This window comes from Thamnophis sirtalis, unplaced genomic scaffold (assembly GCF_051295495.1).
Source record: "Thamnophis sirtalis isolate CommonGarterSnake01/CBP01778 unplaced genomic scaffold, rThaSir2_p1.2 scaffold_2, whole genome shotgun sequence".
NCBI classification, from domain to species: Eukaryota; Metazoa; Chordata; class Lepidosauria; order Squamata; family Natricidae; genus Thamnophis; species Thamnophis sirtalis.
Window position 1 is genome coordinate 72,578,096 of NW_028261382.1, and position 24,418 is coordinate 72,602,513.

A 24,418-nucleotide genomic window follows, 5' to 3' on the forward strand; every position below is an offset into this window, starting at 1 on the left:
ACAGTTGGAGAACATGTATTTTCTTAACAGGGATATTATTATCCACTTTTAATATCAGTACTTTTTAAATATATTGTAAAAAGTAATGTCTAGTGCTGGCCTTTGACCATAATAAGTAAGTAAGTAAGTAAGTAAGTAAGTAAGTAAGTAAGTAAATAAATAAATAAATAATATGTATATGTGTGGGTGGGTGAGTGGGTGTGTATACATACACATACATACATACATTCCCGGGATTGATTCAATATTGTTAATATTAGGTGTTATTAGTAACCTTGCGCATTTGGAACATTGAAGCCATGGTGGAATAATGAGTAATTTTTTAAAAAAATATTCAATGAAATTTTTAGTAGGAGATAATAAACACGGGGCACAAAGAAATGCTATTTATGTTTATGAAATCTTGGAAAGGGATCAAGGACTATGGAAAGACACTAATATTGTTGAAGTTGGAGTTTCTGGAGGATCTATACTTATTTCTTTGACTGGTTTTCACCCTTATGACTGCTGCAGGATCCTCGTGGTCGTAAGCTGGACGCTTAGCAATTGGCTCAGGTTTATGGCAGTTGCCGTGTGGTAGGATCAAATGATCTCCCTTTGCGTCCTTCTCACAAGTGAAGTCAATGGGGAAGCCAGATTCATAGAACAACCGTGTAACTACCTTAACAAATGCAGTGCTTCACTTAATGACTTTGGCCCAAAAGGCTGTAACATGGGACTAAACTCACTTAACAAATGTCTCACCGAGCCACAGAAATTTTGGCCACCCTTGTGGTCGTACTTTGAGGACTATGACCTGTCCCCAACATAGGCTGGGGGCATCTAGGGAGCAGCTGAGGAGAAGGATGCACATCCGGCTCTTTGAAACTCACAAATCCTGCTGGCCATCATTTTCTGATTATTATTTACGTTGTTCTAAAGCCAACAAAAGACTTTCCCCTTATCACATCTACAAAACAAACGCAAACTAGTCATAACGTAAATATTTTCCTTCTGGCAGTAGCTAGAAGGGGGGAAAAATGAAGTGACAAAACTTTTACTCAGAATTTTTAAAAAAAAGAAATTACACAAGGGGCGGTCTTGGTTTTTGTATAAATTGGAGGAGCAGATTCCTTTCCGACCTCAGAGAGAAGTTCTGCTCCTTGTCCTTCCTTCCTAACAAGACTTTCCTAGATCCTCCCCAAAGCCAAGATGGTAAGTGAAATGACACTTTATTCACAAACCAGAGCTCGATTTAACTTGGATGTGAGAAGAGAAGGGCTGGAAGAATGAGGTGGCCACTTGGGGACAGTCAATCTCTTGCAACTGAACCCAGAGCCATAGTTGTGCTTATAACAATGATAGGAATACTCTGTACCTTATTTAGATTCAATAGACAGGTGGCTCAATGGCTAAGACGCTGAGCTGGTCAATCAGAAAGGTTGGCAGTTCAGCAGTTCAAATCCCTAGCGCCTCATAACGGAGCAAGCTCCCATGACTTGTCCCAGCTTCTGCCAATTTAGCAGTTCGAAAGCAGGTAAAAATGCAAGTAGGAAACTAGGGACCACCTTTGGTGGGAAGGGAACAGCGTCTTCAGCATTTAGTCATGACAGCCACATGACCATGGAGACGTCTTCGGATAGCGCTGGCTCTTCAGCTTTGAAACAGAGATGAGCATCACCCCTTAGAGCTGGGACCAACTGGCACACATGTGCGAGGGGAAACTTTACCTTTATGAAAGACAGAAATACAGAAAAAAAAAATGAAGCACAAATGCCAGAATGTCCTCAGACAAGAGAAAGGATAAGAAGAACTACTAATAAATTGCATTTTGGGAGGAGTGTAAAATCCAGACGTAACTGGTGTCATTTTTTGAGCAGAGACTCAAGTAGAGGTTTTTTTAAACAGCTATTTAGTAGTGTTGAGGATAAACGCACACATGCAGAAATGAATATTTTGGTATGGAGGACACAGCAGCTCAATAATACAGATTCAGGGTTGTCCCCTTCCACTCGCCACAAAGTCTCTCAGGTGGGAGAAGGCATGAAAAGGGTCAGACACTGATGTGGGGGTAAGGTTTGTCTCCTTCCATCTGTAGTGGGGTCACTCACAATACCAAGTTTTGCTTCTGGAGGGGGATAGAAGTATGAATCAGTTGCCAAGCATCTGAAGTTTGATCTAATGACTATCTAATGCTGCAAAGGTCATACCATTTTTTAAATAAAAAAGTCACCATTTTTAGTGCCGTTGTAACTTTGAACAGTCACTAAATGAACTGATGTAAATCGAGGACTACCTGTATTGAAGAGGACACCAAATTCCCCGGTTGACTGACTTTCTTATTCTCTTCCTTCCATAGAGAGTCTTCTTCAGCCTGATTGTTCTTTGTTTCATGCTGGCTACATGTGAAGGGGCATGCTTTATGGTTATCTTTAAACCCCAGCTTATAAATGGTAATCATACTCTTTATTGATCTGAAAAAATCACGACTGTACTTGCTAGAATCCTGCATTCTAGTTTTGGTCACCACACTATAAAAAAAATGTGGAGACTCTAGAAAGAGTGCAGAGAAGAGCAACATAGAGAATTAGGGGCCTGGAGGCTAAAACATAGGATGAACGGTTGCAGGAATTGGGCATGGCTACTCTAGTGAAGAGAAGGACCAGGGGAGAAAGGATAGCAGCCTTCCAATATTTGAGCGGCTGCCCCAGAGAGGAGGGGGTCAAGCTATTTTCTAAAGCACCTGAAGATCAGACAAGGATTGATGGATGGAAATTGAATGAGAGATTCAATCTAGAAATAAGGGAAAATTTTCTGATTGTGAGAGCAATCAACCCATGGAGCAGAAGTTACCATCAGAAGTTGTGGGAGCTTCATCACTGGAAGCTTTCAAGAAGAGACTGGACTGCCATCTCTCAGAAATGGTGTAGGGTCTCCTGCTTGAGTAGGGGTTGGACTAGATGACCCACAAGGTCCCTTCCAACACTGTTATTCTGTTTAAGACCTGTTTGACCCAGTTTTCCATCAAAGGTCTCCTAAACCCCCAACCGTATTAATGCAGATGTTGTTGGCTCACCAGAGTCCTAACACATCTGATCAACAAATTAACTAAAATGCTTTGTAGCAACTGTGAAGAATTTGTGTAATAGTAGGTTTGGGTGCAGCTACGGGTTCAACTGGAGTCTTTTTTCTTAGGGAAAGTGGTGTGGCCAACAAAATGCGTGGATAAGTATGATAGGAAAGAGCATCCCATTGGGTCCAGATGGAACACAGATGAGTGTATGAGATGCGAGTGTCTTAAAGAGCCACAAGGGTCTTCTTTAATGTCATGCTGTCACAGGTAAGAAATCATGCTATCAGTTTACGGGGTTCGTGAGTGGGACATGCTGTCCTGCTATATTTCTCTGGACTTCATGGGCAGTTCCAGTTAGTGTTGATGGGGCAGGAGAGGTCAAGCCACAAGTCTTTTCAATGTGGCGTGCCTCAGAGCTCAAGTCCTTCAAGTCTTCTTCTCACCATCTACATCAGGAGTGTCAAATTTGATTTCCTTGAGGGCCACATCAAGGTTGTGTTTGACCTTGGGGGGCTGGGGTAGGCATGGCCAGCTCAATCTTACTCATGTCAGGGGCACCTGTGGTGGCCCCAGCATCCCTACAAATTTTCATGATAAGCACACATATTTAATCCAAGTTACTATGTGATCTGTTCTTGTCTGGGTAATAATATTAAATTTCTAGAGTCCAGCTCATTGAGAAGTTCAGCCCCTTGTTTGCCTTTCCAATATTGAGCAAGTAGTATTATGTGGAGCAATGGTGGGGTTCAATTTTTTTTACTACCAGGTCTGTGGCCGTGGCTTGTTGGGCATGGCAGGGGGAGCATACTGCAAAATCTCCATTCCCTTGCCACTCTAGGGAAAGGATACTAAAAATATTCATTCCCTCCCCACTCCAGGGGAAGGATACTGCAAAAAGTCCATTCCCACTCCACTCCAGGGGAAGGATACTTAAGGTGACCAGATTTTCAGATTGGTAAAGAGGGACACCTTTGACCAGGGTGGTGGGGTGGGGGCTTGATTAAAAATTTTATACGGAGAAACAAAAATGTTCATACAACGCAAAAATAGTATTGTAATTTTTTTTATTTCAACATAACTACAATTTACAAATATAAATTGTAACTTTTGCCAAACATCAAAATTTTGATCACGTGACCATGAGGATGCTGCAATGGTTGCTAAGTGTGAAAATGGTTGCTAAGTGTGAAAAATGATCATCAGTCACTTTTTTCAATGCCATTGTAACTTTGGTCACTATACCACCTTTCTTGCCGCAGTTCTTAAGTGAATAACTGCAGCTGGTATTTTGTATTTTGGTTAGAATCTTTTTTTTAAATAATCTAAGACAATTTAAAAAAAGAATCCACACACAATAAATTGAAGTAAAATATTTCAAACTATTCCACACAGAATAAATTGAAGTAAAACTATTTTTAAAAATTCTATGCACAATATATTTCAAAGTATATAAATAGTATTTAAATAGTCTAAGACAATTTAAAAAAAGAATCCACACAGAATAAAACTATTTTAAAAAATCCTATGCACAATAAATAAAATATTATTTTGAAACACATTTAAAAAATAAAAGAAAAACACCAGCTCACTTACCAGCAGGCAGGCACTCCAAGTCAATCCAGAATGATGTAGATGTTAATACAAAGAACTGAACAAATTAAAATGGTAAAATTAGTCCCAGGGAAATATTTTTCAAAGAAACTTTGCCACCATTTTCCACACAAGCTGACCTCCAACCTCCGTGCCTCTTCCCTCTGGGAAATCCAGGAAGGAACAGTCGCTACTTCTCTAGCCAAAGTATTTCCTGGAGCTCTATGGTACTGGGTCATCTTTTCTTATAAAAGGAAGTAAAAGGGGTGAGGGAGTTTTCTTGCTTTAACATTTTCATATCATCAATGAAAGTACTGAGACACAGAGAGAAGTTAGACAGAGTGTCTTTTGTCTTGCCACGGTTAGGATTTCTTAAGCAAATCCACTGGGTTTTCAACATGAAGCCACAAAATTGGGACTTTTTAAAAACGCCCTGGGACACGGGACAAATTGTTAGTAATTGTGACTGTCCCGCCAAAATCAGGACGTCTGGTCACCTTAAGGATACTGTAAAATCTCCATTCCCTCCCCACTCCAGAGGAAGGATACTGCAAAATCCCCATTTCCTCCTGATCAGCTGGGACTCGGGAGGCAGAGAATAGATTGGGACAGGGGCTGCCAGAGGCGGTATTTACTGGTTCTCCGAACTACTCAAAATTTCCATAACCCATTCTCTAGAACTGGTCAGCACCTGTTGAATACCACCTCAGGAGTAGAGAAACTGAGGCTGACAGGGAGCAGAATTTCTCCCAGCTTTTATTGCTTTCTCCTGGCCTCTTGGGACTGGGGGACAGCTGGCCTCTCCTTTCATCCATCCTGCGGGCCCTGGTTGCAGGTCTCCAACAAGCTCCTTATACTTCTGCATGAAAACACAAGGGCATCCACAATCAATTCTTACATGTCTCAATCCTGAGATTTCTCCGTGCAAAGGAGGATCTCCAAGAATTGGGATTGTAGAACCAAATAAAGCCATGGCTGCATCAACATTGTCTTAGGAAGTCTCTATCATTCTGTGCAAGGTCTAAGGTGGCAGATTATCATAGATGACCATGTCAATTAAGGTCAAGTTTGACTGATCCTAATTCCTTCTTCTTTCTCTCCCCCCCTTCGAAGGTATGGTGGTATTGTCATAGTGGAAGGATGCAAAACAGTGGTAAATCCCGTGACATGTAAACATGAATTCTACAGACATGATGACCCATCAAAGCGCTGTGATGTCTGATCTCTTCACATGGAGGAGCTGGAATAAATCTCTCCTGTATAAATGAAACTCAATAAATCTCTCACATCAGCGTCTTAAACTTTTTGCATGTCTCTTCTTTTTATTAAATAACAAACTTGGGACTTGGGATGTAAGGCATGCATAGCTGGGAGGTATTGCCTGCATCAGTTTGGCATTGTGTAGCAAGCAAACACTGCTTGAGCACTAATGTGGCTTGCCAAAAAGCCCATCGAGAGCAGGAAAGAATCGGAAGCATTAGAAGTGAGAATTCATTGTCAACTTTTCACCTTGACATTCTTTGAAGTCTATTCTCTGGTGACGAGCAGGCTAAGTTTAAAGAAGTTTTTAATTTGAGTCTTAGGCAGGAGTTTCATGTTCCCTGGCCTATTGTGGCCTTCACTCTTTCCGTTCTGGCCTCATTGAATTGCTTTGCATTGCTCAGAAGGTTAGGAATTGGGATTAAATAACTCCAGTGATGCAAACAGGAGAATGTTGGACCAGCCACAACTTAAACCTCTAAATACAAATAATCCTTGGCTCCATTCATTGATAAATATTCATTAGAGATCAAGTGTATTGCAGTAGGTCAAAGCCAGAACTGAAAGCCACAGTTTTGGCTTGGCACTATCCAGCCATCTAAATGGTTTTTGAGCTTTTGAAGAATACTGGGTCTAAAACATACTTTGGGGTATCGCTCCACATACTTCCCTCCACATAGATGATATTCCACTGAGGACTATACATTGAGTATGGTTGGTCAGGCAATTGTGAATCTATCTTGCAGAGGTTGTGAGATACTTTGTCAAATGCCTTACAGAAGGTTGTAACAGACAGGCAAAATGCATGCATGGAAAACCATATAAGCATAAGACTCAGATAAGATTTTTGTTGGTCTAATAAGCAAGATTCTGAAATCCTTGGGAAATAGTGTAAGTCCCACTTATGAGAGCTGATTGCCGGATGGTCTACAATCCTCAAAATGGGTAGGGGGCATCTTGGGGGAGGTGGGAAATGGCTGCACACGTGGCTGACTGACCTTCTCTCATTCTGTTGGGAGACTTGATTTGGCCATTGTTTCATTTTTCCTTAACATCTTGTTCTGAAGCTGATGAAAACTTCCTCTTAACATCATCCATAAAATAGGAACTATTTGTAAAGGAACAATTTTCCTTCTGGAAATGGCTATTTTGGCACGACTTTCACCCACAGACATTTTTTTTAAATGTGTGCAAGGAGTGGTCTTATTTTTTTGCAAAAATTGGAGAAGCAGATTCCTTGCCTGCCTCAGAGAGAAGCACTACTCCTTGTCCTTCTATCCCAACCAAGAGTTTCCTGGGGCTTCCCCAAAGCCAAGATGGTAAAAAAATTGGGTTAGATGTAAGAAGAGAATGGTTGAAGGAATGAGATGGCCCCTTTGGGACAGTCACTTTCTCACAGCTGAATCACCCCACATGGTCATGGCTGTGGAGAGAATCATAAGAGGATATGTCTGAACATAATTTAGATAACATAAAGGTGACATAGAATAAAACGCAGGGGTGAAATACTACTGGTTCGGACTGGTTTGCCCAAACCGGTAGTAAAAAATACTACTGATTCGGGGGAACTAATATTCTGGACAATCAGCTGGATGACAATCAGCTGTTTCCTGCTTTCTAGCTAATCTAAATTGTGTGGCACAGCAGATTCCACCACCCCCCACACACTGTTCTACTTACTTTATTTTTTGAAGTATAAGAGGCACCTTTCCCCCCCTAAAGGAGGGTGAAAATGTGGGTGCGTCTTATACACTGAATGTAGTCCCACCCACCTGCAGGCCCCCACCCTTTGACCTTGCACCAAACAGGAAAAGGTGTGTTGTATACTCCCAAAAATACGGTACTTAGGAGGATGAACAAAAGGCTGAGATACTCGGGTATCCTGATTTGGGTGCAGCTGGCCCAGAGAAGGGAGGAAGATATCCAGGTGGACCCAGCTGGGCAAGAGAGATCTCAATGCACATTTTCACAAGATTGCAAACTTAATCTTAGAGGGCTTTCCCCAAAGTTCATGAACATCATCATATTACTGAATTGGATATTAGAAGGATTTTTGAAGAGCCCATTTCTGGAAGAACCAACAAGGGCTCTGTTGACTCATTTTTTCTTTTCTTCCATTCTCAGAGTGTCTTCTTCTGTCTGAGCATCTTCTCTTTCATGTTGGCTACATGTCAAGGAACATGTTTTTCAGATTCCCTGAAACCAGAGCTTAAAGATGGTAAGGAAGCCCCTTATTCATCTGAACAAACCCTCATTGTATGGCCTGCAAAGATCTAGTAGTGCCAGCTGAAAAGTTTCTGGTTTAGATTCTACAATCTAGGTTTCTATTGTCATAAGAAAATTCCAATGGGAAAGAAAGGCAACAATCCAAGCAATAATCCTTACTTTAAGAGCACAGGTTCATTGTTTCTAATAATTTGGAACGTTAGAAATGAATAGATATGAAAGATATAATAGCAGTAATATACTTGCAATAATAAGTCATTGCAATGGGCCAATGGTTCACAGCAGATCCTACATGGACTGCTATAAATCAAAGATCCCCGAGCTGACTTTGAACCCTATCCTTTATACCGTTCTTCTAACCATCTACATGCTTCACAACTTCACTAAGTGTCACTTTACGTGAACACCTGCGTACATTACTTTCAATTCCTAATTTCCAGCAGTTTCATTCTTCCTGTTTTGAATGAATCCATACAAGTGCATATTTTGTACACACACAAAAAATTCACTGCTAGCAATGGCTCAGCAGGATTACAAATAGTTCTTTTGAAATCATCCTAGCTGAAAACTTTGGTTCATATCTCTTTCTTCTGGGGCCTTCTATTATCCATAGGACTTATTGACTCTAATAGATCCATAGGCTATATTTCTTGATTCTCACATTATCTAAGGTCTCCTAACTGGGACAGAAAAACACCTTCTGTACCAATGCAGAAATTGTTTGGTCACCAGGAGTCCTTACAAATCTAAGAGGTAGACAATAACTGCCTGCAGGAAAAGCAGAGAATTTATATACTTCTCACATTTGTCCAATAGTAGATTTATGGAAGTAGCCTCCAGCTCTGGAACGATTCTTGATACAGCTTGATCTTTTGAGTATGACTGCAGACTCAACTGGATTCTTTCTTCTTAGGTAAAATGGTGAAATCAGAAACCTGCCTTGATCGATATGATAGGAAAACCCATCCCTTTGGGTCCTCCTGGAATACAGATCATTGCTTCCCTTGCAAGTGCAATAGAAATGGAATGAGATGCTGTGAAAGGTAGGAAAAAGTTATGGGCAAGCTTTAGATGTGTTAATTTGAGCAGGTTTTCTCCTAAGTTAAGCCAGAAGGGTTTACTAATATAGCACAGACAATGCCCTAACCTAGCAGGGAGGAAGGCTCATGCATGGAGCTAGTCTGGAATCACTACACAAGTATAAAAGGGCCAGAAGCATCCCTCTCTGAATTTCTAATTGTCCGCAGGGAAGAGCTCCCAGACTGGGGTGATTCCTGCAATCTAGGCAGAATGTAATAAAGCATCTCAGAATCAGGCTGTTTGCACCTGACACTGTCTGGACTTACGTAGTGGCTTTAAGTTGGCAAATTTTCAGCTAGCCAACTGTGCCCCTATTTTGGGTGACCAGATCCCTTCTGGGTGAGGACGAAGCATCACAATGAGAAATATTCCAGCTGTCAGATAAAATCACTCAAGCTTTATGTATTTATAAAATGTTCTATAGATAGCACCTTCCACCATTGAGACTGGCTAAAATGTACCCGAATACATCAGTGGACTGTTGGAAATGTAGACAAAATCAGGGAACATATTACCACATGTGGTGGTCATGCCCAAAAGCTAAACAATATTGGAATAGAATAAGAAAATGGCTCAAAGAAATAACTAAACCGCAAATAGATATGAAACTGGAATTATTTTTATTGGGAATACCTACAAGGAAATATGATTTAAAAAGATACAATATTTAATTTTACACATCATAACGGCAGGTAGAACAATATATGCACAAAACTGGAAGAACAATAACATACCAACAGAGGAAAATGTGATAAGGAACATTTTAGAGTGTGCAGAGATGGACAGACTCACAAAAGAAATAAAAGATAAGGAGGAAACAGAATACTATATGGTAGGGAACGAGTGGTACAAAAGGCTACAGGATAGGTATAAAGCTTAAGGAAATGAAGGAAATGACTAAATGAAGAAGACACAGGAATTAAAAATTAGCAATGTATATGCAGAGATGAAACATGTATAATAGAAATGATACACAATGAAGGATGGCAGTTTAAAGAATGTACCATATTTTTCAGAGTATAAGATGCACCTTTCCCCCCCCCCCAAAAGAGGGTGAAAATTTGAGTGTGTCGTATACACTGAATGTAGCCCCACCCACCCACCGGCCCCAACCATTTGGCCTCTGCCTCCCAGCAATTTAACTCTTTGCCGCAAACGGGGGCTTATGGAGGCTGCAATAGGGTATAGCAATCCCTGAAGCCTGAAACAGCTGATGATCGGGAGAAATTGTAAGTGAAACTTGCTGTTTGCTCCATGTGTCAAATTGCTGGGAGGCAGATTTTTTTTCTTGTGCTAATCAGGTTGTTTGCTGCAAGGAGGTAAGTCAACAACTATAAATGCCTATAGAATGTTCAAATTATGAGACTTATTTTTTAAAGACTGCCTTATTATTATTCAAAACAATTTAAGAAAATGAAGAAGCTTTTTAAAATAAATGCTTGATCTGAAGAGGCCCCATGCTATTGTTTTAAAAAGTGCTGTTCTTTTAAATAGCAAAGAATAACTATATTTCCAGAAAGCATATCAATTTTAACAGCATCTGTACAAGTATAGTCTGAAATATAACACTACAAACAGTGTATATTATCTATACTGTTTGTTGCAAGGAGGCAAATTGCTGAGAGGAAGAGGCAGATTTCTCCCCTCCCCTTGTTTTTCTCCCCAAAAGCTAGGTGCGTCTTATACTTCGTAGTGTCTTATACTCTGAAAAATACGATATATATTAGTATCATATATATAGACAAAGAGAAATTGAAATAAGGGGGGAGAATTGCATATATAATGGATATGTACTGATGTGAAAATGTTGCATAAAAGAAAATTGTAAAAAAATAATATTTTTTTTAAAAAACTGTTTAGTAAAAATATTTTTTTAAAAAACCACTCAGCTTTTTTTGATGGGAGCCTCATTGAGTTGAGTCCTGTTATCTGGGAGGAGTTTGAGCCAACTGCTTATGAGGAAGTGAACATATTCTTTGTGGCTGTGATCTTGGCCATCAGATTTCTGCACACACATCCCTCTTGGTTGGTTAAAGTCATGATCCTTATTGCAATCAACAGGAGGCATCCCAAATGAATTCAGGGTGCCTGAAACCCGAGATTTCTCCTTTTAAAGGAGCATTTCCAAGAACTGGGTTTTTAGAATCAAGCAGAGCCTTGGTTGAATCAACCTTTCTCCAGGAAGTTCAATAGTTCTCCACAAGTTCTAATGTGGCTGATGATCTTAAAAAGCCTGTGTCAATTGATATCAACCTTGACCGGCCTTAATCTTTTCTCCTTCCTCTTCTTCACCCTCCCTTCTTTCTTCCCTTCAAAGAGACTGTGGTGTTCTACTAATTGCAGGATGCAAGGAAGGGGAAAACCCAGTATCGTGTGAACATGGAGCCTATACACTGGATGACCAATGTCGCCGTCTCATCCCTTCGGATGCTGGTGCCGGAATGGATTTGGAATTTGAAAAGAAGTCTAACTAAATCACTCACATTCCTTTCAAAGACCCAGCTGTACTGAAAATGGGGAAGGATGCAAAGTAGTGGTAAATCCAGACATCCATAAAAATAAAAATGTAGACTAGATTATAATGTTAATTCTTATCCCCTCCCGTGCAGTACTGGAATAAATGTCTTACCTGAGCATCTTCACCTTTTCTCTTGTCTTTTCTTTTTATTAAATAAGGACCATGTTAAATATGTAATATCAGGCAGGGCTTGAAGATGCTGCCTGTGTCCCTTTGGTATTCCGGCATCAAATAAACACTGCTTGAGCATTAATATTGCTTGGTGAAAATCCCATCGAGATCAAGAAGGAATTGAAAAGCATTGGAAGTGAGAATTCACTCTTCGTTTCACTCTGTTATTCTATTCTATTCTATTCTATTCTATTCTATTCTATTCTATTCTATTCTATTCTATTCTATTCCATTCCATTCCATTCCATTCCATTCCATTCCATTCCATTCTTCTTTTTCTATTTGTTTGCTTTAAGAACCAGTACTGGTCCAGCACTCCTAAAATGCCCGCTTAGGGGACCTACACTCTGCTTAAACTTGAATCCTGATCTGCTCACACAGAGGAATGTGAGTTGTACAATAATATACAATAGCAGAGTTGGAAGGGACCTTGGAGGTCTTCTAGTCCAACCCCCTGCCTAGGCAGGAAACCCTATACCATTTCAGACAAATGGCTATCAAATATCTTCTTAAAAACCTCCAGTGATGGAGTATTCACAACTTCTGGAGGCAAGTTGTTCCACTGATTAATTGTTCTGTCAGGAAATTTCTCCTCAGCTTTAAGTTGCTTCTCTCTTTGATTAGTTTCCACCCATTGCTTCTTGTTCTACACTCAGGTGCTTTGGAGAATAGCTTGTCTCCCTCTTCTTTGGGGCAGCCCCTGAGATATTGGAAGACTGCTATTATGTCTCCCCTAGTCCTTCTTTTCATTACACTAGACATACCCAGTTCCTGCAACCGTTCTTCATATATTTTAGACTCCAGTCCCCTTATCCATTACCCGTAAATCCTCTTTTAATGACCCCCATAATTCCTTGTGGGGTGGAGTGTGGGCAACTGAATGGAGTTGAGTATTTACTGACTGGATGCCCTTCCTGTCACCAATGTGGAGGTTTTCTTGCAGCAGATATATTTTCATTGTGCCCAGAGAGAAAAATATCTGCCTTTAGAGCTCCACCTCTAGGCCACCGCACCATTCAACTCTCTTCCTTGTAAATGCTGCTGAATAAATCTTCCACATAAGCATCTTAGTCTCTTCCTTGCCTTTTATTAGACTTCAATAATAATTTTTTTAATGTCAAGGAAATGTTGGAAGATGACACAACAACATTCTTCAACACATATTTATGCATATGGAACAATGTAAAAAAATCATCTGGAGACTGGAATAATGGATAAACTTGAAGACTAATTAATTTATTTGTTCAAATTACAGAAGAAGTCTTTGCATGAAAAATGAAGAGGGGCTGTCATAAGAAACCTTCACTTCATGTACAATTCAATGGTGCTGATAGCCACTGGAAAGTCTGATCATGTCTAAAAGTTACACAACATCCCTCTTTTGGGCCCAGGTGGATGGAAGGCCATCTAGTAAAGCTTTGAAAATTGCCAACATCCAAAGATCTACAGCACATAGGGATGGCCCTTTGAATCTAAACATTTACCTTGTTCTTTGTCTATTTCCTCTAGCCATTTGTACCACAAATTCCATACTATGTAATACTCAGATTCTTCTTTGTCTTTTATTTCTTTTGTAAGTCTGTCCATTTCAGCACACTCTAATACATTTTTTTTTTAAAAATCACATTTTCTTCTCCAATAATTATTTTTGCTGCTGCTGCTGTATTAAAGGGGAAAAAAGATTAAGAAATTAGAAAGCAATCATAAAAACTGCATAATTAACAAGAGGGGGGGGGAATGTAAGATAGATTGTAAATAAAATAGAACCGAATAAGAATTATAAGAAATATATGTACATAGAATGATATAAGATGTATTGTACAGAAATAAGTACATTTGAAAGAGTAATATATGCAGAAGATATATAAGTATAAATTACCATATGAGTAGATGAAAAATGTGTTAATAGATAGATATAGATATAGATATAGATACAGATACGGATATGGATACAGATACAGATATACAGATATACAGATATACAGATATACAGATATACAGATATACAGATATACAGATATACGGATATACGGATATATAGATGTAGATATAGATGTAGAGATATAGATATAGATATATAGATATAGATATAGATGTATAGATGTATAGATGTATAGATGTATAGATGTATAGATGTATAGATGTATAGATGTATAGATGTATAGATGTATAGATGTATAGATGTATAGATAGATATAGATGTATACATAGATATAGATATAGATATAGATATAGATATAGATATAGAGATAGAGATAGAGATAGAGATAGAGATAGAGATAGAGATAGAGATAGAGATAGAGATAGAGATAGAGATAGAGATAGAGATAGAGATAGAGATAGATATAGATGATATACAGGGTGGGGCATAACCTTTTCCTAGGGGGTCACAGCAACACTTGTAATAACAACACAAATAATTCATACACCATTCGAAAGCCCATCAAAAACTGAGTTTATTGACACGATTTAATAGTCAGTATGACCACCATTAGCCCTTCGAACAGCATTCAAACGAGGTGGATAAGAACACAACAAATCTTCAAACAGTTCCGTTCGATTTTCCAGATTTTTCAACACAGTTTCCAAATTCATTCTCAAAGTTTCAACCGAAACAAATTTAACATTTAATAGCTCATTCAATTCAGTTTTTTATGGGCTTTAAAATGAGGTGTCGCGGAAGTTGTAAACTGCTGTCGATCTTGCTGTGACCCCCTAGGAAAAGGTTATGCCCCGCCCTGGAAAATCTGGAAAATCGAACGGAACTGTTTGAAGATTTGTTGTGTTCTTATCCACCTCGTTTGAATGCTGTTCGAAGGGCTAATGGTGGTCATACTGACTATTAAATCGTGTCAATAAACTCAGTTTTTGATGGGCTTTCGAATGGTGTATGAATTATTTGTGTTGTTATTACAAGTGTTGCTGTGACCCCCTAGGAAAAGGTTATGCCCCGCCCTGTAGATATAGATATAGATGTATGGATAAAAAGAGTATAATTGAGATTTAATGATGTGGAAATGTTGCAAAGATAATATTTGTGTTCTTAAAAAATGAAAAAAAATATTTAATAAAAACATTTTTTAAAAGAAACTAAACATTTACCAACCCATGTTTTCTTAGTCCTGAAATGTAGAGTGACATTACAATCACCAAACCATCAAGGGATTTGGGTCTGAGGATTCAACCCCTTAAGCCCCATAGGATAGCTTAAGGCATTAAGAAGTCATCTACTGCCCAAATGAAAGCTATTGTCCACATCTCTGAAAGTAATGATTGGCTACCAGGGAAGGTGAGTGGTCAGGAGAAGGACTGGACATTTTCTTTCCTCCCAGGCTTAACTGTTGAGAGCCATCACTGATGTTCTCCTTGCCTCCTGCAGTGACATCATCACATTTCATCATCAGCTTCTACTCTGAAAGTTCTCTTGGCATCTCAGAATGTCCAGGGTTACCATAGGGACGGGAATAAACACTTTTAAATGATTCCACTTTTACTGACCACTCTTTACCGGCTGCTGGAAGGTTAGAGGCAGCATCCATCTCTACCCTCGTTCAACATATACTCTTTTTCCCATGATGGCAGGTAGGAATTGGGCCATCTCACTCTTGGAAGGGATCCCTCGTTCCTCCAGAAATCTCACCGAGAGTCAAATTTGGCATTACACACAGAGAACAGCTGGGGAAAGGAGAAGGTTTGGGGATGGGCTATCCAAGGGAAGGAAATGGAAACCATGATAGGATGGAAGAAAACCAATGGGGCGAGTCCTCACTCACCCCAATTTTGGGAAGTTCTTTACTTCTTTTCCTTGGATTGTGGCCATACATTTTGCCCTATATTCAGTGGAATTTCATATCCACTTCTAATAAATATTTCCCAATGTAGTTTTTGATAGAAACAGATTTTTAATCCCATTTCCTCATCACATCAAATGTTTATCAGGGGGACTCATGGACCAGAGGGTGGAAAAGAAAGAGGAATCACAAAACAGGAAACCAAACATCTGGTTGAAATGCCTTGTGTTATTTCTCTGGGGCCAAGAAGACAGTTTGGCGTCCTTTTAAAGGTTCACAGGATATCTACTCATCCGGGGGGGGGGGGGGGTGGACTCATTTTTGAGTCCCTAAGTATATTTCTTTGGAAGGACCCTAAGATCAGCAGGGTGTAAGCAGGGCTGCATATCTCAAACCACTCAGAAAGGGACTGAGGGCTAAACTACATGATGTCCTCAGCCGCTATATCTACTTCCAAGGACGATGTAAAAGGAAAGAAAATGCTCCTTTCTTCCCCTCTAATTCTTCTTTCCTTTTCATCCTGGTCAGGTGTGGTGGGGAATGACTTTGTGTCTGGGGGAGGAACAGGTGTTTAACCCCTCCCTGGACATTATGAAGACCTAGATCAAGATCACATGAAGTGTTAACACCACTTTATAATGCCTTGGTAAGGCCCCACTTTAAATACTGCATCCAGTTTTGGTCGCCACGATGTAAAATAGATTTTGAGACTCTAGAAAGGGTGCAGAGAAGATTAACAAAGATGATTAGGGGGCTGGAGGCTTAAACATATGAAGAAAGGTTGCAGGAACTGGGCATGGCTAGTTTGATGAAAAGAAGGACTAGGAGAGACATGATAGCAGTCTTCCAATATCTTAGGGGCGGCCACAAAGAAGAGGGAGTCAAACTATTCCCCAAAGCACATGGGGGTAGGAGAAGAAGCAATGGGTAGAAACTAATGAAGGAGAGAAGCAACTTAGAACTAAGGAGAAATTTCCTGACAGTTAGAAGAATTAATCAGTGGAACAACTTGCCTCCAGAAGTTTTGAATGCTCCAAGGCTGGAAGTTTTTAAGATGTTGGATAGCCATTTGTCTCAAGTGGTGTAGGGTTTCCTGCCTAAGCAGGGGGTTGGACTAGAAGACCCCCAAGGTCCTTTCCAACCCTGTAATTCTACTCTATTCTATTCTTCATTCCAATATTCTATTCTATTCCATCCCATTTTCTATTCTATTCTATTCTATTCTATTCTATTCTATTCTATTCTATTCTATTCTATTCTATTCTATTCTATTCTATTCTATTCTATTCTATTCTATTCTATTCTATTCTATTCTATTCTATTCTATTCTATTCTATATTCTATATCCAATATGGGACCCCGGATGTTCTCAGATTGAAACAGAAAATGCAGTTTCTGACTTCTGGCCTTCTTTTGATGTGTGTTTTACAGATCCGGCGCATAACACAGAGACCCCAGAAAACCTGGCCCTTCCGACTCCAGGTTGCCCAATACTCATAGCCATACCTGCTCTAGGAAACAACCTTTGGATCCAGCCTCCTTTTCCCCACCTGCCTGCTCACTTGATTCAAGGCAATGCCAGCCTGCAGAGTTTTGTCCCTCCAGGAGTGTCGCACCTCCAAACCATCCATGGGGAGCAACTGCAGTTGGCCAACCTGACAGCCTGCAATCCTCATGTCTCTACCTTTCCCCAGCCTTTCTACCCCCCTCTGCCACCTCCATATCAAGCTCTTCCTGGCACTGGCCCTGTGCAGAAGCTCCCCAGGCCCTCCTACCCCCAACATCGGCTCTCAGGTCATTCAGAGGCAACGCCTTGGGCACAGACCGCCTCTGATGTGGGCGTTCAGCTTGGACAGAGGTGGCCACTCAAGCATCCTAGCAGCCAACCAGCCTCTTTGCAAGGTGAGAGCTACTTATGCAACCCTGGAACCTTGGCTCTCGTTCCCAGAGCACCGCCAGTTAGACCTAGTCACAGATGTCCAAAGGCTGGGCCACCAAACCTGGAGGTCTTCAAGAAAAGTTAGAACTAGAGTAAGTTTCTTGAAGACCTAGATGTTTTTATATATGGTTCTTCATAATTTATGAAACAGGAGCAGCTGCTTGGGAGGCCCAGACCTCAATCAAGAGCTGTCTCCATCCTCTTCTGCCTCTTCATCTATTTCTGTAGAGTTGCGAAGGAAAACCTGGTAGGAGTCACAGGCAGATTGGGCCACCAAGTTAGGATCAGCTATGATGGTACAGAATCCACATCTCCTGCTCAGTTTCTCCTCTTGGCTCTTTCAGAGGTCAGAGCCCCTGAAGAGGAACCACAGGAGGCCCAGACTTACCGTCTTCCGGGATCTCTTGATCAGCCAAGAAGGAGCATCCATCAGTTTGTGGGCTCCCCTTTGGCTCCTTCTTCATCGTTACACTATGATTTGGAGGACATGCCTCACCTCTTTCCAGTGGTGGAAGGTGAGTGCTAAATACCAGGTATTCCCTGCAGGTATTGACCCCTGTTAGCCTTTGTATGACATCCTGGACTTTAAGGCTGGTGAACACTTCAGAAGGGAATCCACATCTGGGAGATAATATGATAGAACATCCTTGTTTGAAGAATCACCTTTTGACATCTTTCTTTCAGTGGGCCAAGCTCCAGGAGGACACCCATCAGGTGCCAGTCCGAAGACTGAGGTCCCACAGACCTCTCAAGGGCAAGAAGCATCAGAGCCAGATCCTAGCAAAAAGTTTGGGCTGAATGGTGAGTTCCAAAACATTGCAGATGTGAAGAATGTCCCTGACCGAGAGGGGATTCTTTGGAAGGTGCAGAATCTCATTTGCTCTTCCAAGATATGTGAAATCTTGCTGTGGGCTTTAGAGAAGACAACCCAATGAAAATTAGATTTTTGTTCATCAATAATGGGGGATGGCCTAGACCCTTACTGGCCTTGTGTTCATCAGTTGAACCAATTTTGCCAAAAATTCCCTAGATTGTAGATTCCCTCTTCTAATACTGTGAACCAGGAATGAAGTTGTTAGTTGGAGAATGGTCTGCAGAGATAGAAGACAATAATTTTTCCATTCCTCATAGCAGAGCAGGGGCAAACAGGGAGGTAGGAGAAGTATGGGAGCCTGAAAGTAGCTCACATTTTGTCTGAGCAACCTAATTGGTATCCTTCAAAAACAGATTCTATTTTCCTTCCTTCCTTCCTTCCTTCCTTCCTTCCTTCCTTCCTTCCTTCCTTCCTTCCTTCCTTCCTTCCTTCCTTCCTGTTTCTTTCTTTCTTTCTTTCTTTCTTTCCTTCCTTCCTTCCTTCCTTCCTTCTTTTTTCTTTCCTTCTTTCTTTCTTCTTTTCTACTTCCAGAGAGGTGGGTTCAGATTGGGCAGGAGTAGGTCCATGCCTCTCCTCCTTCCTGGAGGAACATAAAGGACCTCACTGGACAGGCTTGAAGGATGAGTTCCATGTACTGCAGGAGCTCCTTGATGAGTTTCCTGACAGTGAGCAGTATTTTTTTCTTCTCTCCCTTCCAGATGGTCAGTTCCATACCTCATCAAAGGGGAAAGGGAAAAGGAAAATCCCTTGGATTGAAGAAGAACCACCGGCGAAAAAACCCAAGGAGGAGGAGAGAACTCACCATCAAATGCCATCTAAGACCAGGGCAAAAGGGCAGCAGAGAAACAAACCTTGCAAAAATGTCTCTGCAAAGGGGGCAGCAGATGCCCCGAAATCCAAAACCGTCCCTTGTGGTTTGGAAGCTCCAGATCTCACCCAGACCAAGGTGCCTTCTGTACTTCTGACCATCCAGGAAGACCCGAAGGTGGTGCTTCCTGAACTCCTTCCAGAGCAGACAGCTGAACAATGTCGTTCTTCTTCTTCCAAACACTCTATGACAGGCCATGCCTCTTCAGCCTTGGAGAAGAGTCAGCCTAAAAGCCAAGATAAACAGGAAGCGAGGAAAAACGTCAGCCTGTGTGGCACAAAGAGCAGAAAGTGCTACCCCAAAAGTGAAACGGAGGGAGCCCCAAAGATAATCCCAAAGACCAACCTGGCTTTCAAACTGATGGAGTCTCTACAAGTCTTTCACCCACTAGGCAAGCAGACCAGTTCAACTCTGCCAAGCAAGAAAGTCCATTCCGTTTCGCCTTACAAGCCTATTCCGGACAGTCGTATCCCAAAGGCCAAGCTTTTGCCTCAACCATCATCTCACCTATCTTCCCAACCTCTGACTACTGCACCCAAGCCGTCCCTTCACTTCCTACCTGCCCCTCAGCTGCATCCCCAATGCCAACCACCAGCAGCCCCGCTGTCAAAATTACCTTCCCGTCCTCTCTCCAAACCTTCATCCCATCCTCTGCCTCAACCACCATCGCAGCCGTGGCAAAAACGGTCGCTGATTCCTGTGCCTACTCAGCCCCCAAAGCCCCTGGGGAAGCAGGTGCCCCCTGCCACGATCCCACCTGCCCCAAAGTCCTGGGATTCTGGACTTCCACGCAGCAGGGAGTGGAGAAGCCAGGCTGCAGCTGGCGGGAAAACCACCAGTCTGGGGTCGAAGCCCACAGACTTAGGTCTGAATGTTGGGCACCTCGGCCACATTAAAGCACCAGCCAAAGTCCCACTGCCCAAAGGTCCATCTTCATCGCCACCGTATAAAGGGGATACGTTCAGACCCTGGAGAATGCCTCCCCCCGACCTGGAGGTCTCGCGACCCATCACGGACAAGCAGCGGCCCATTCGGGAGAGGATGAAGCGGGAAGCTCAGAAAGAGAGGGAGGAGGCAGCCTGCTGGACTTCGCTGGGGAGGATCAAGATCTTTGAGGAGCGGGAGAAAGAAATGGACATCTCCCTCTATTATGGCTATCCCAGCTTCGGCTGTCCTTGGAGAACGTCCACTTGGCCTTGTCCATCTGGAAGAAAACAGGCTGGGAACATACGACCGCATTTGGGATCAGACTTTCTGTCATCAAGAGACTGATGGGGTCGTAAGCCAACATGTCACATGGCCGCATCGCTTAGCAATCACAATCCCAGCAGTCACCAAGAATAAAGTGTTGTGAAGCAAGTACCCAACCCAATGCAAGAATCCTGGGCTTGGTCCCCCCAGCCCTGACCCTCAAAAGGCTCCACTCCCCCCCCTACCTGTCTTTCCCCAATCTGCCCTATGGCTGCCTTGCACCCTGTTGGCCAAAGCTCAGAGAGCACAGCTCCCTTAAATCCGAGGGTCCTTGTTCCTTTGGCCACGGCCATTCCTCTTGAGCCCCCAACTCACCCTCCCACCTGGGATGTCCCTGATTTTAATAAACAGGCTTCAAATGGGCTTCACACATACAGCCACTGGTTGCTGCTGAGGAATTTTAAAAGGAAATGAACTTATTTGGATTTTTTGTATATTGAACATAATTTAATATATCCGATATCAGAAATCAGAATTCCTTTTAACATGTTTATAAATAGTAGCTTCTATTGTACTATAATTCTACTGCTTTAGATTAGTTAAACATGCCTGATCATTGTTATATTCTTATGGATTCAATTAATAATCTCATTATCTTGAAAGTTTTAATTTTATTTCCTGATCTGATTGTAACATTTAAAGTTAATTTTTTCAGTATATTCCTTGTATTACGATATTGTATTATGAAAATACAAGATTGTATTACAAAATTGCGTTACAATTCTGCCTTACAATAAATGCTATTTTTCAAAAATGCAGTTAAATATTCCTATTCGTCAGCAAAAGTCATTGGTTTCTGCTAGAGTTTTTTTTTAATGTATTTATTTGGATTTTTAAATAAATTATATTTTAATATATGAAATGTCTGAAATTAGAGTTCCTTTATCATAAAATTTGAAAACACTAGATTGTAATTTACTATAAATATACTGTTCTATATTATTTAAACATTTTGTAAATTCTCAATATACTTTTTTTCTTTCTTACAAAAAAAAAACTTTAAGCAATAACAATGTAAAAAGTACTTAACTGTTTTGTAGGGAAAAATACCCTAATGATCACAATAAGCAAACCACAAATTATATCCAGTGGTGGAAATGGGTGTGGCGCTTTCACTGTCTCTTTTTCTTATTGTCCTAATGTTTTTTTTTCTATACTTTGTCACATAATGAAGCTTAATAAAAAGAAAGGAAGAAAGAGAATAGGACAGCCAATTGTGGGAAGTTGGAGAGGAGGCTGCACATCTGGCTATTTCCACTTCTCACATTCTGCTCACCATCTCTCAATAGCTTGATTTTTTCCTTTCAGTTGAACATTTTCCATTTTATTTCCATGTGGAAACAAAAGTACTGATCATGACCATAATTTGTTCCATAACTTTGGTTGCAACCCAGTTTGGTGGCCACTGCATTTTGTCACATATTTAAATTTCTTTTGTAAACAGAGTGCTGTCCAGTTCCCCCCCTTAACATTTTCACATATGCATAATTCATTTTACATTATATTTCCATTTCCCATTTTAGCTGTATTGTTTTCTTCCCATATTTTCCCAACTTTAATTTTAAAAAATTAATATACAAAAAAGTGTTTCATTTTTATCCCTTTAGAAATAAACCAAACTTATCATTTCATCTCCACCTATTTTTTATAAGTAACATATATCTTCAAATTCAGTATTGCACATAATCAACGTTTTACTTACAGTAATAATTTGCACAGTTAATATTAGTATAGTTCAATCACATCTTAATTAGCTACATACCATTACCACGATTAACATATTTCATTTTAGTTTACTAATCCCCTGTTCCTAGTTTCTTTTTCCTTTTTCCTCTTTTTCTTCTTTTTATGTGTATTATTTATTTTCTTGTGGATCTTTTCTCTCACTTTTCGATAGATTTTTTGGACAACCCCAGGATTTTTTCTTTTTCAATTCCCACTATTTCTCTTTATTTTTGGCTAATTTTTTTTTAGGATTCCATTTTCCTTTTCTCCTCTCTACTCTTTCAATGTGTGGGAAGTTATCATCCAGCCCTCTCCCAGAAAAATGAAATATCCTAGGAAATATTGAAAAGGCAGAATATTTCTCTGGATATGAAAAGAAAGAAACATGTTTTAAAAGAATAGTTGCCTGTAGCTTCCTGCCCATCCCCACTGTTAATGGGCCATTAAGAAGGCCAAGCAAGTCCATTTTACATAATAAAGACTTCTCCACTGCAGCTCTAGGGGGGATGGGAGTAAAGGCATGATAATATTAGCCCTTTACTCAACTGACCACATGGCATCTGAGAATTCAACTAAACCTGGATTAAAAACACAGCCCAGAGAGTTGCCCCTGCATGGCCCTATGGGAGTCTGACAACCAATCAGAATACATTTCTTACACAGGAAGAGGAAACAGAGAGGTGGGACTGAAAGGTTATAAAAAGCATAGCAAGCCCCTTCCTCAGCTCTTCTCTTCTTCTCCACCAACATTGAAGCATGTGATCACCTTTTCTGTTCAGGAGCTCAAGCCATATGGTCCTGTCCAACAATAAACAATCTTTCCAAGCAGCCTCCATGTCTCCAATGTCGTCTTCCCCACTTGGAGCTGAACCCAGAAGGACATTTCTTTCATCAAATGCCTCTGTAAATCTCAATCGTATTGTCTAACTGGTTTTTGGTTTCTTTCTCTATACGGTTAATTTCTCGTTTCTCGTTTGTGTTCCTTGCAAGTTCCTTTCCTAACCCCTGCTCTTTGTGCTTCAGCAATTTTTCTGGTTCTTTATCACCTTTTAATGTTACTCACGCATCTTTTAGTATTTCAAGTAATTCCTCAGACATCCCATCCTCCATGTTCAAATTTAACACACTTTTAATATACTTATTTTCCCAACGTTAATTAAGACCTCCTTCTTGATGTTTCTACCTTTCAATATCAGGTTCAAGAATAGTCCAATCCACTTCAAAAGTTTTTTTGTTTTCTTCTATATCTCTTCTGTGGTCAAGGTAAAGTTTTAACTGCTAGGCTTTGTTTGAAAATGTTACTGTAATTCTTCTCTCCACTTGGTGGCTTTTAAATCCCTCTATTATTGACGATCGCGTCAATAATTTGTCAAAACTAAAAGCTCTAAGTCCATAGACAAATTTTCCAAGTTTCCTCCTTTTTTTGTTTTCAGTTCCTCCAAATCCGATTTTATTAATCAAAATCCTCTTGGGCTTGATATTTAATAACTGATGATCCCCCCTTTCCCCCCTCCCTCTGCATTCCTGGTGACATACAGAGGTTGCTAGGATGTTTCTGATAGGATTTTTCTATGAAAAGCAAGTATGTGGATTTGGAATGATTTGGACAGAGTCTACTGATTTGGACGTGGTCAGAAGCTCCCGTGACCAGAGGATTTCTCCTTGCTTCCTTTCCTTTTCCTGGCCATCAGGACTTGGGAATACATTATGTACATCCTGCTGGCCATGTTTGCAGATCTCCAAGAAGCTCCCTATCCATATCATGATGAAACACGGGATCATCCAAAATCATATGTGGAATATATGTCCCAAACTTTGAGATTTCTCTATGCCAATGAAGATGTCCAAGAACTGGGTGTTTAGAATCAAATCAGATCTTGGTTGAATCAATCTTTCTCCCAGGAAGACTCAAAAGTTCTCTATAGGTTCTAAGGTGACAAATGATCTTAGAGGTCCTTACCAATGAAGGCCAACTTTGACTGACCATACCCTCTTCTTCTTCTTCCTCCTCCCCATCCCATTTTTTCCAAAGACATGTTGGTGCCTACCATCGTCTGGGATGCAAAACACTGG

General features: G+C 40.6%; 1 protein-coding gene and 1 pseudogene across 1 annotated transcript; both read left to right on the forward strand.

Moving 5' to 3' along the window:
- Nucleotides 1-1,098: 1,098 nt before the first annotated feature.
- On the forward strand, nt 1,099-5,943 carry LOC106544555 (small serum protein 5-like). Its single transcript, XM_014060852.2, has 4 exons — nt 1,099-1,194; nt 2,339-2,432; nt 3,175-3,319; nt 5,756-5,943. Exons 1-4 carry the CDS (start codon nt 1,192-1,194, stop codon nt 5,862-5,864), a joined length of 351 nt encoding a protein of 116 aa, XP_013916327.1. The 5' UTR covers nt 1,099-1,191; the 3' UTR covers nt 5,865-5,943.
- A 128-nt stretch (nt 5,944-6,071) lies between these two features.
- Nucleotides 6,072-9,175, forward strand: LOC148048925 (small serum protein 5 pseudogene; annotated as a pseudogene).
- The last annotated feature ends 15,243 nt before the right edge of the window (nt 9,176-24,418 follow it).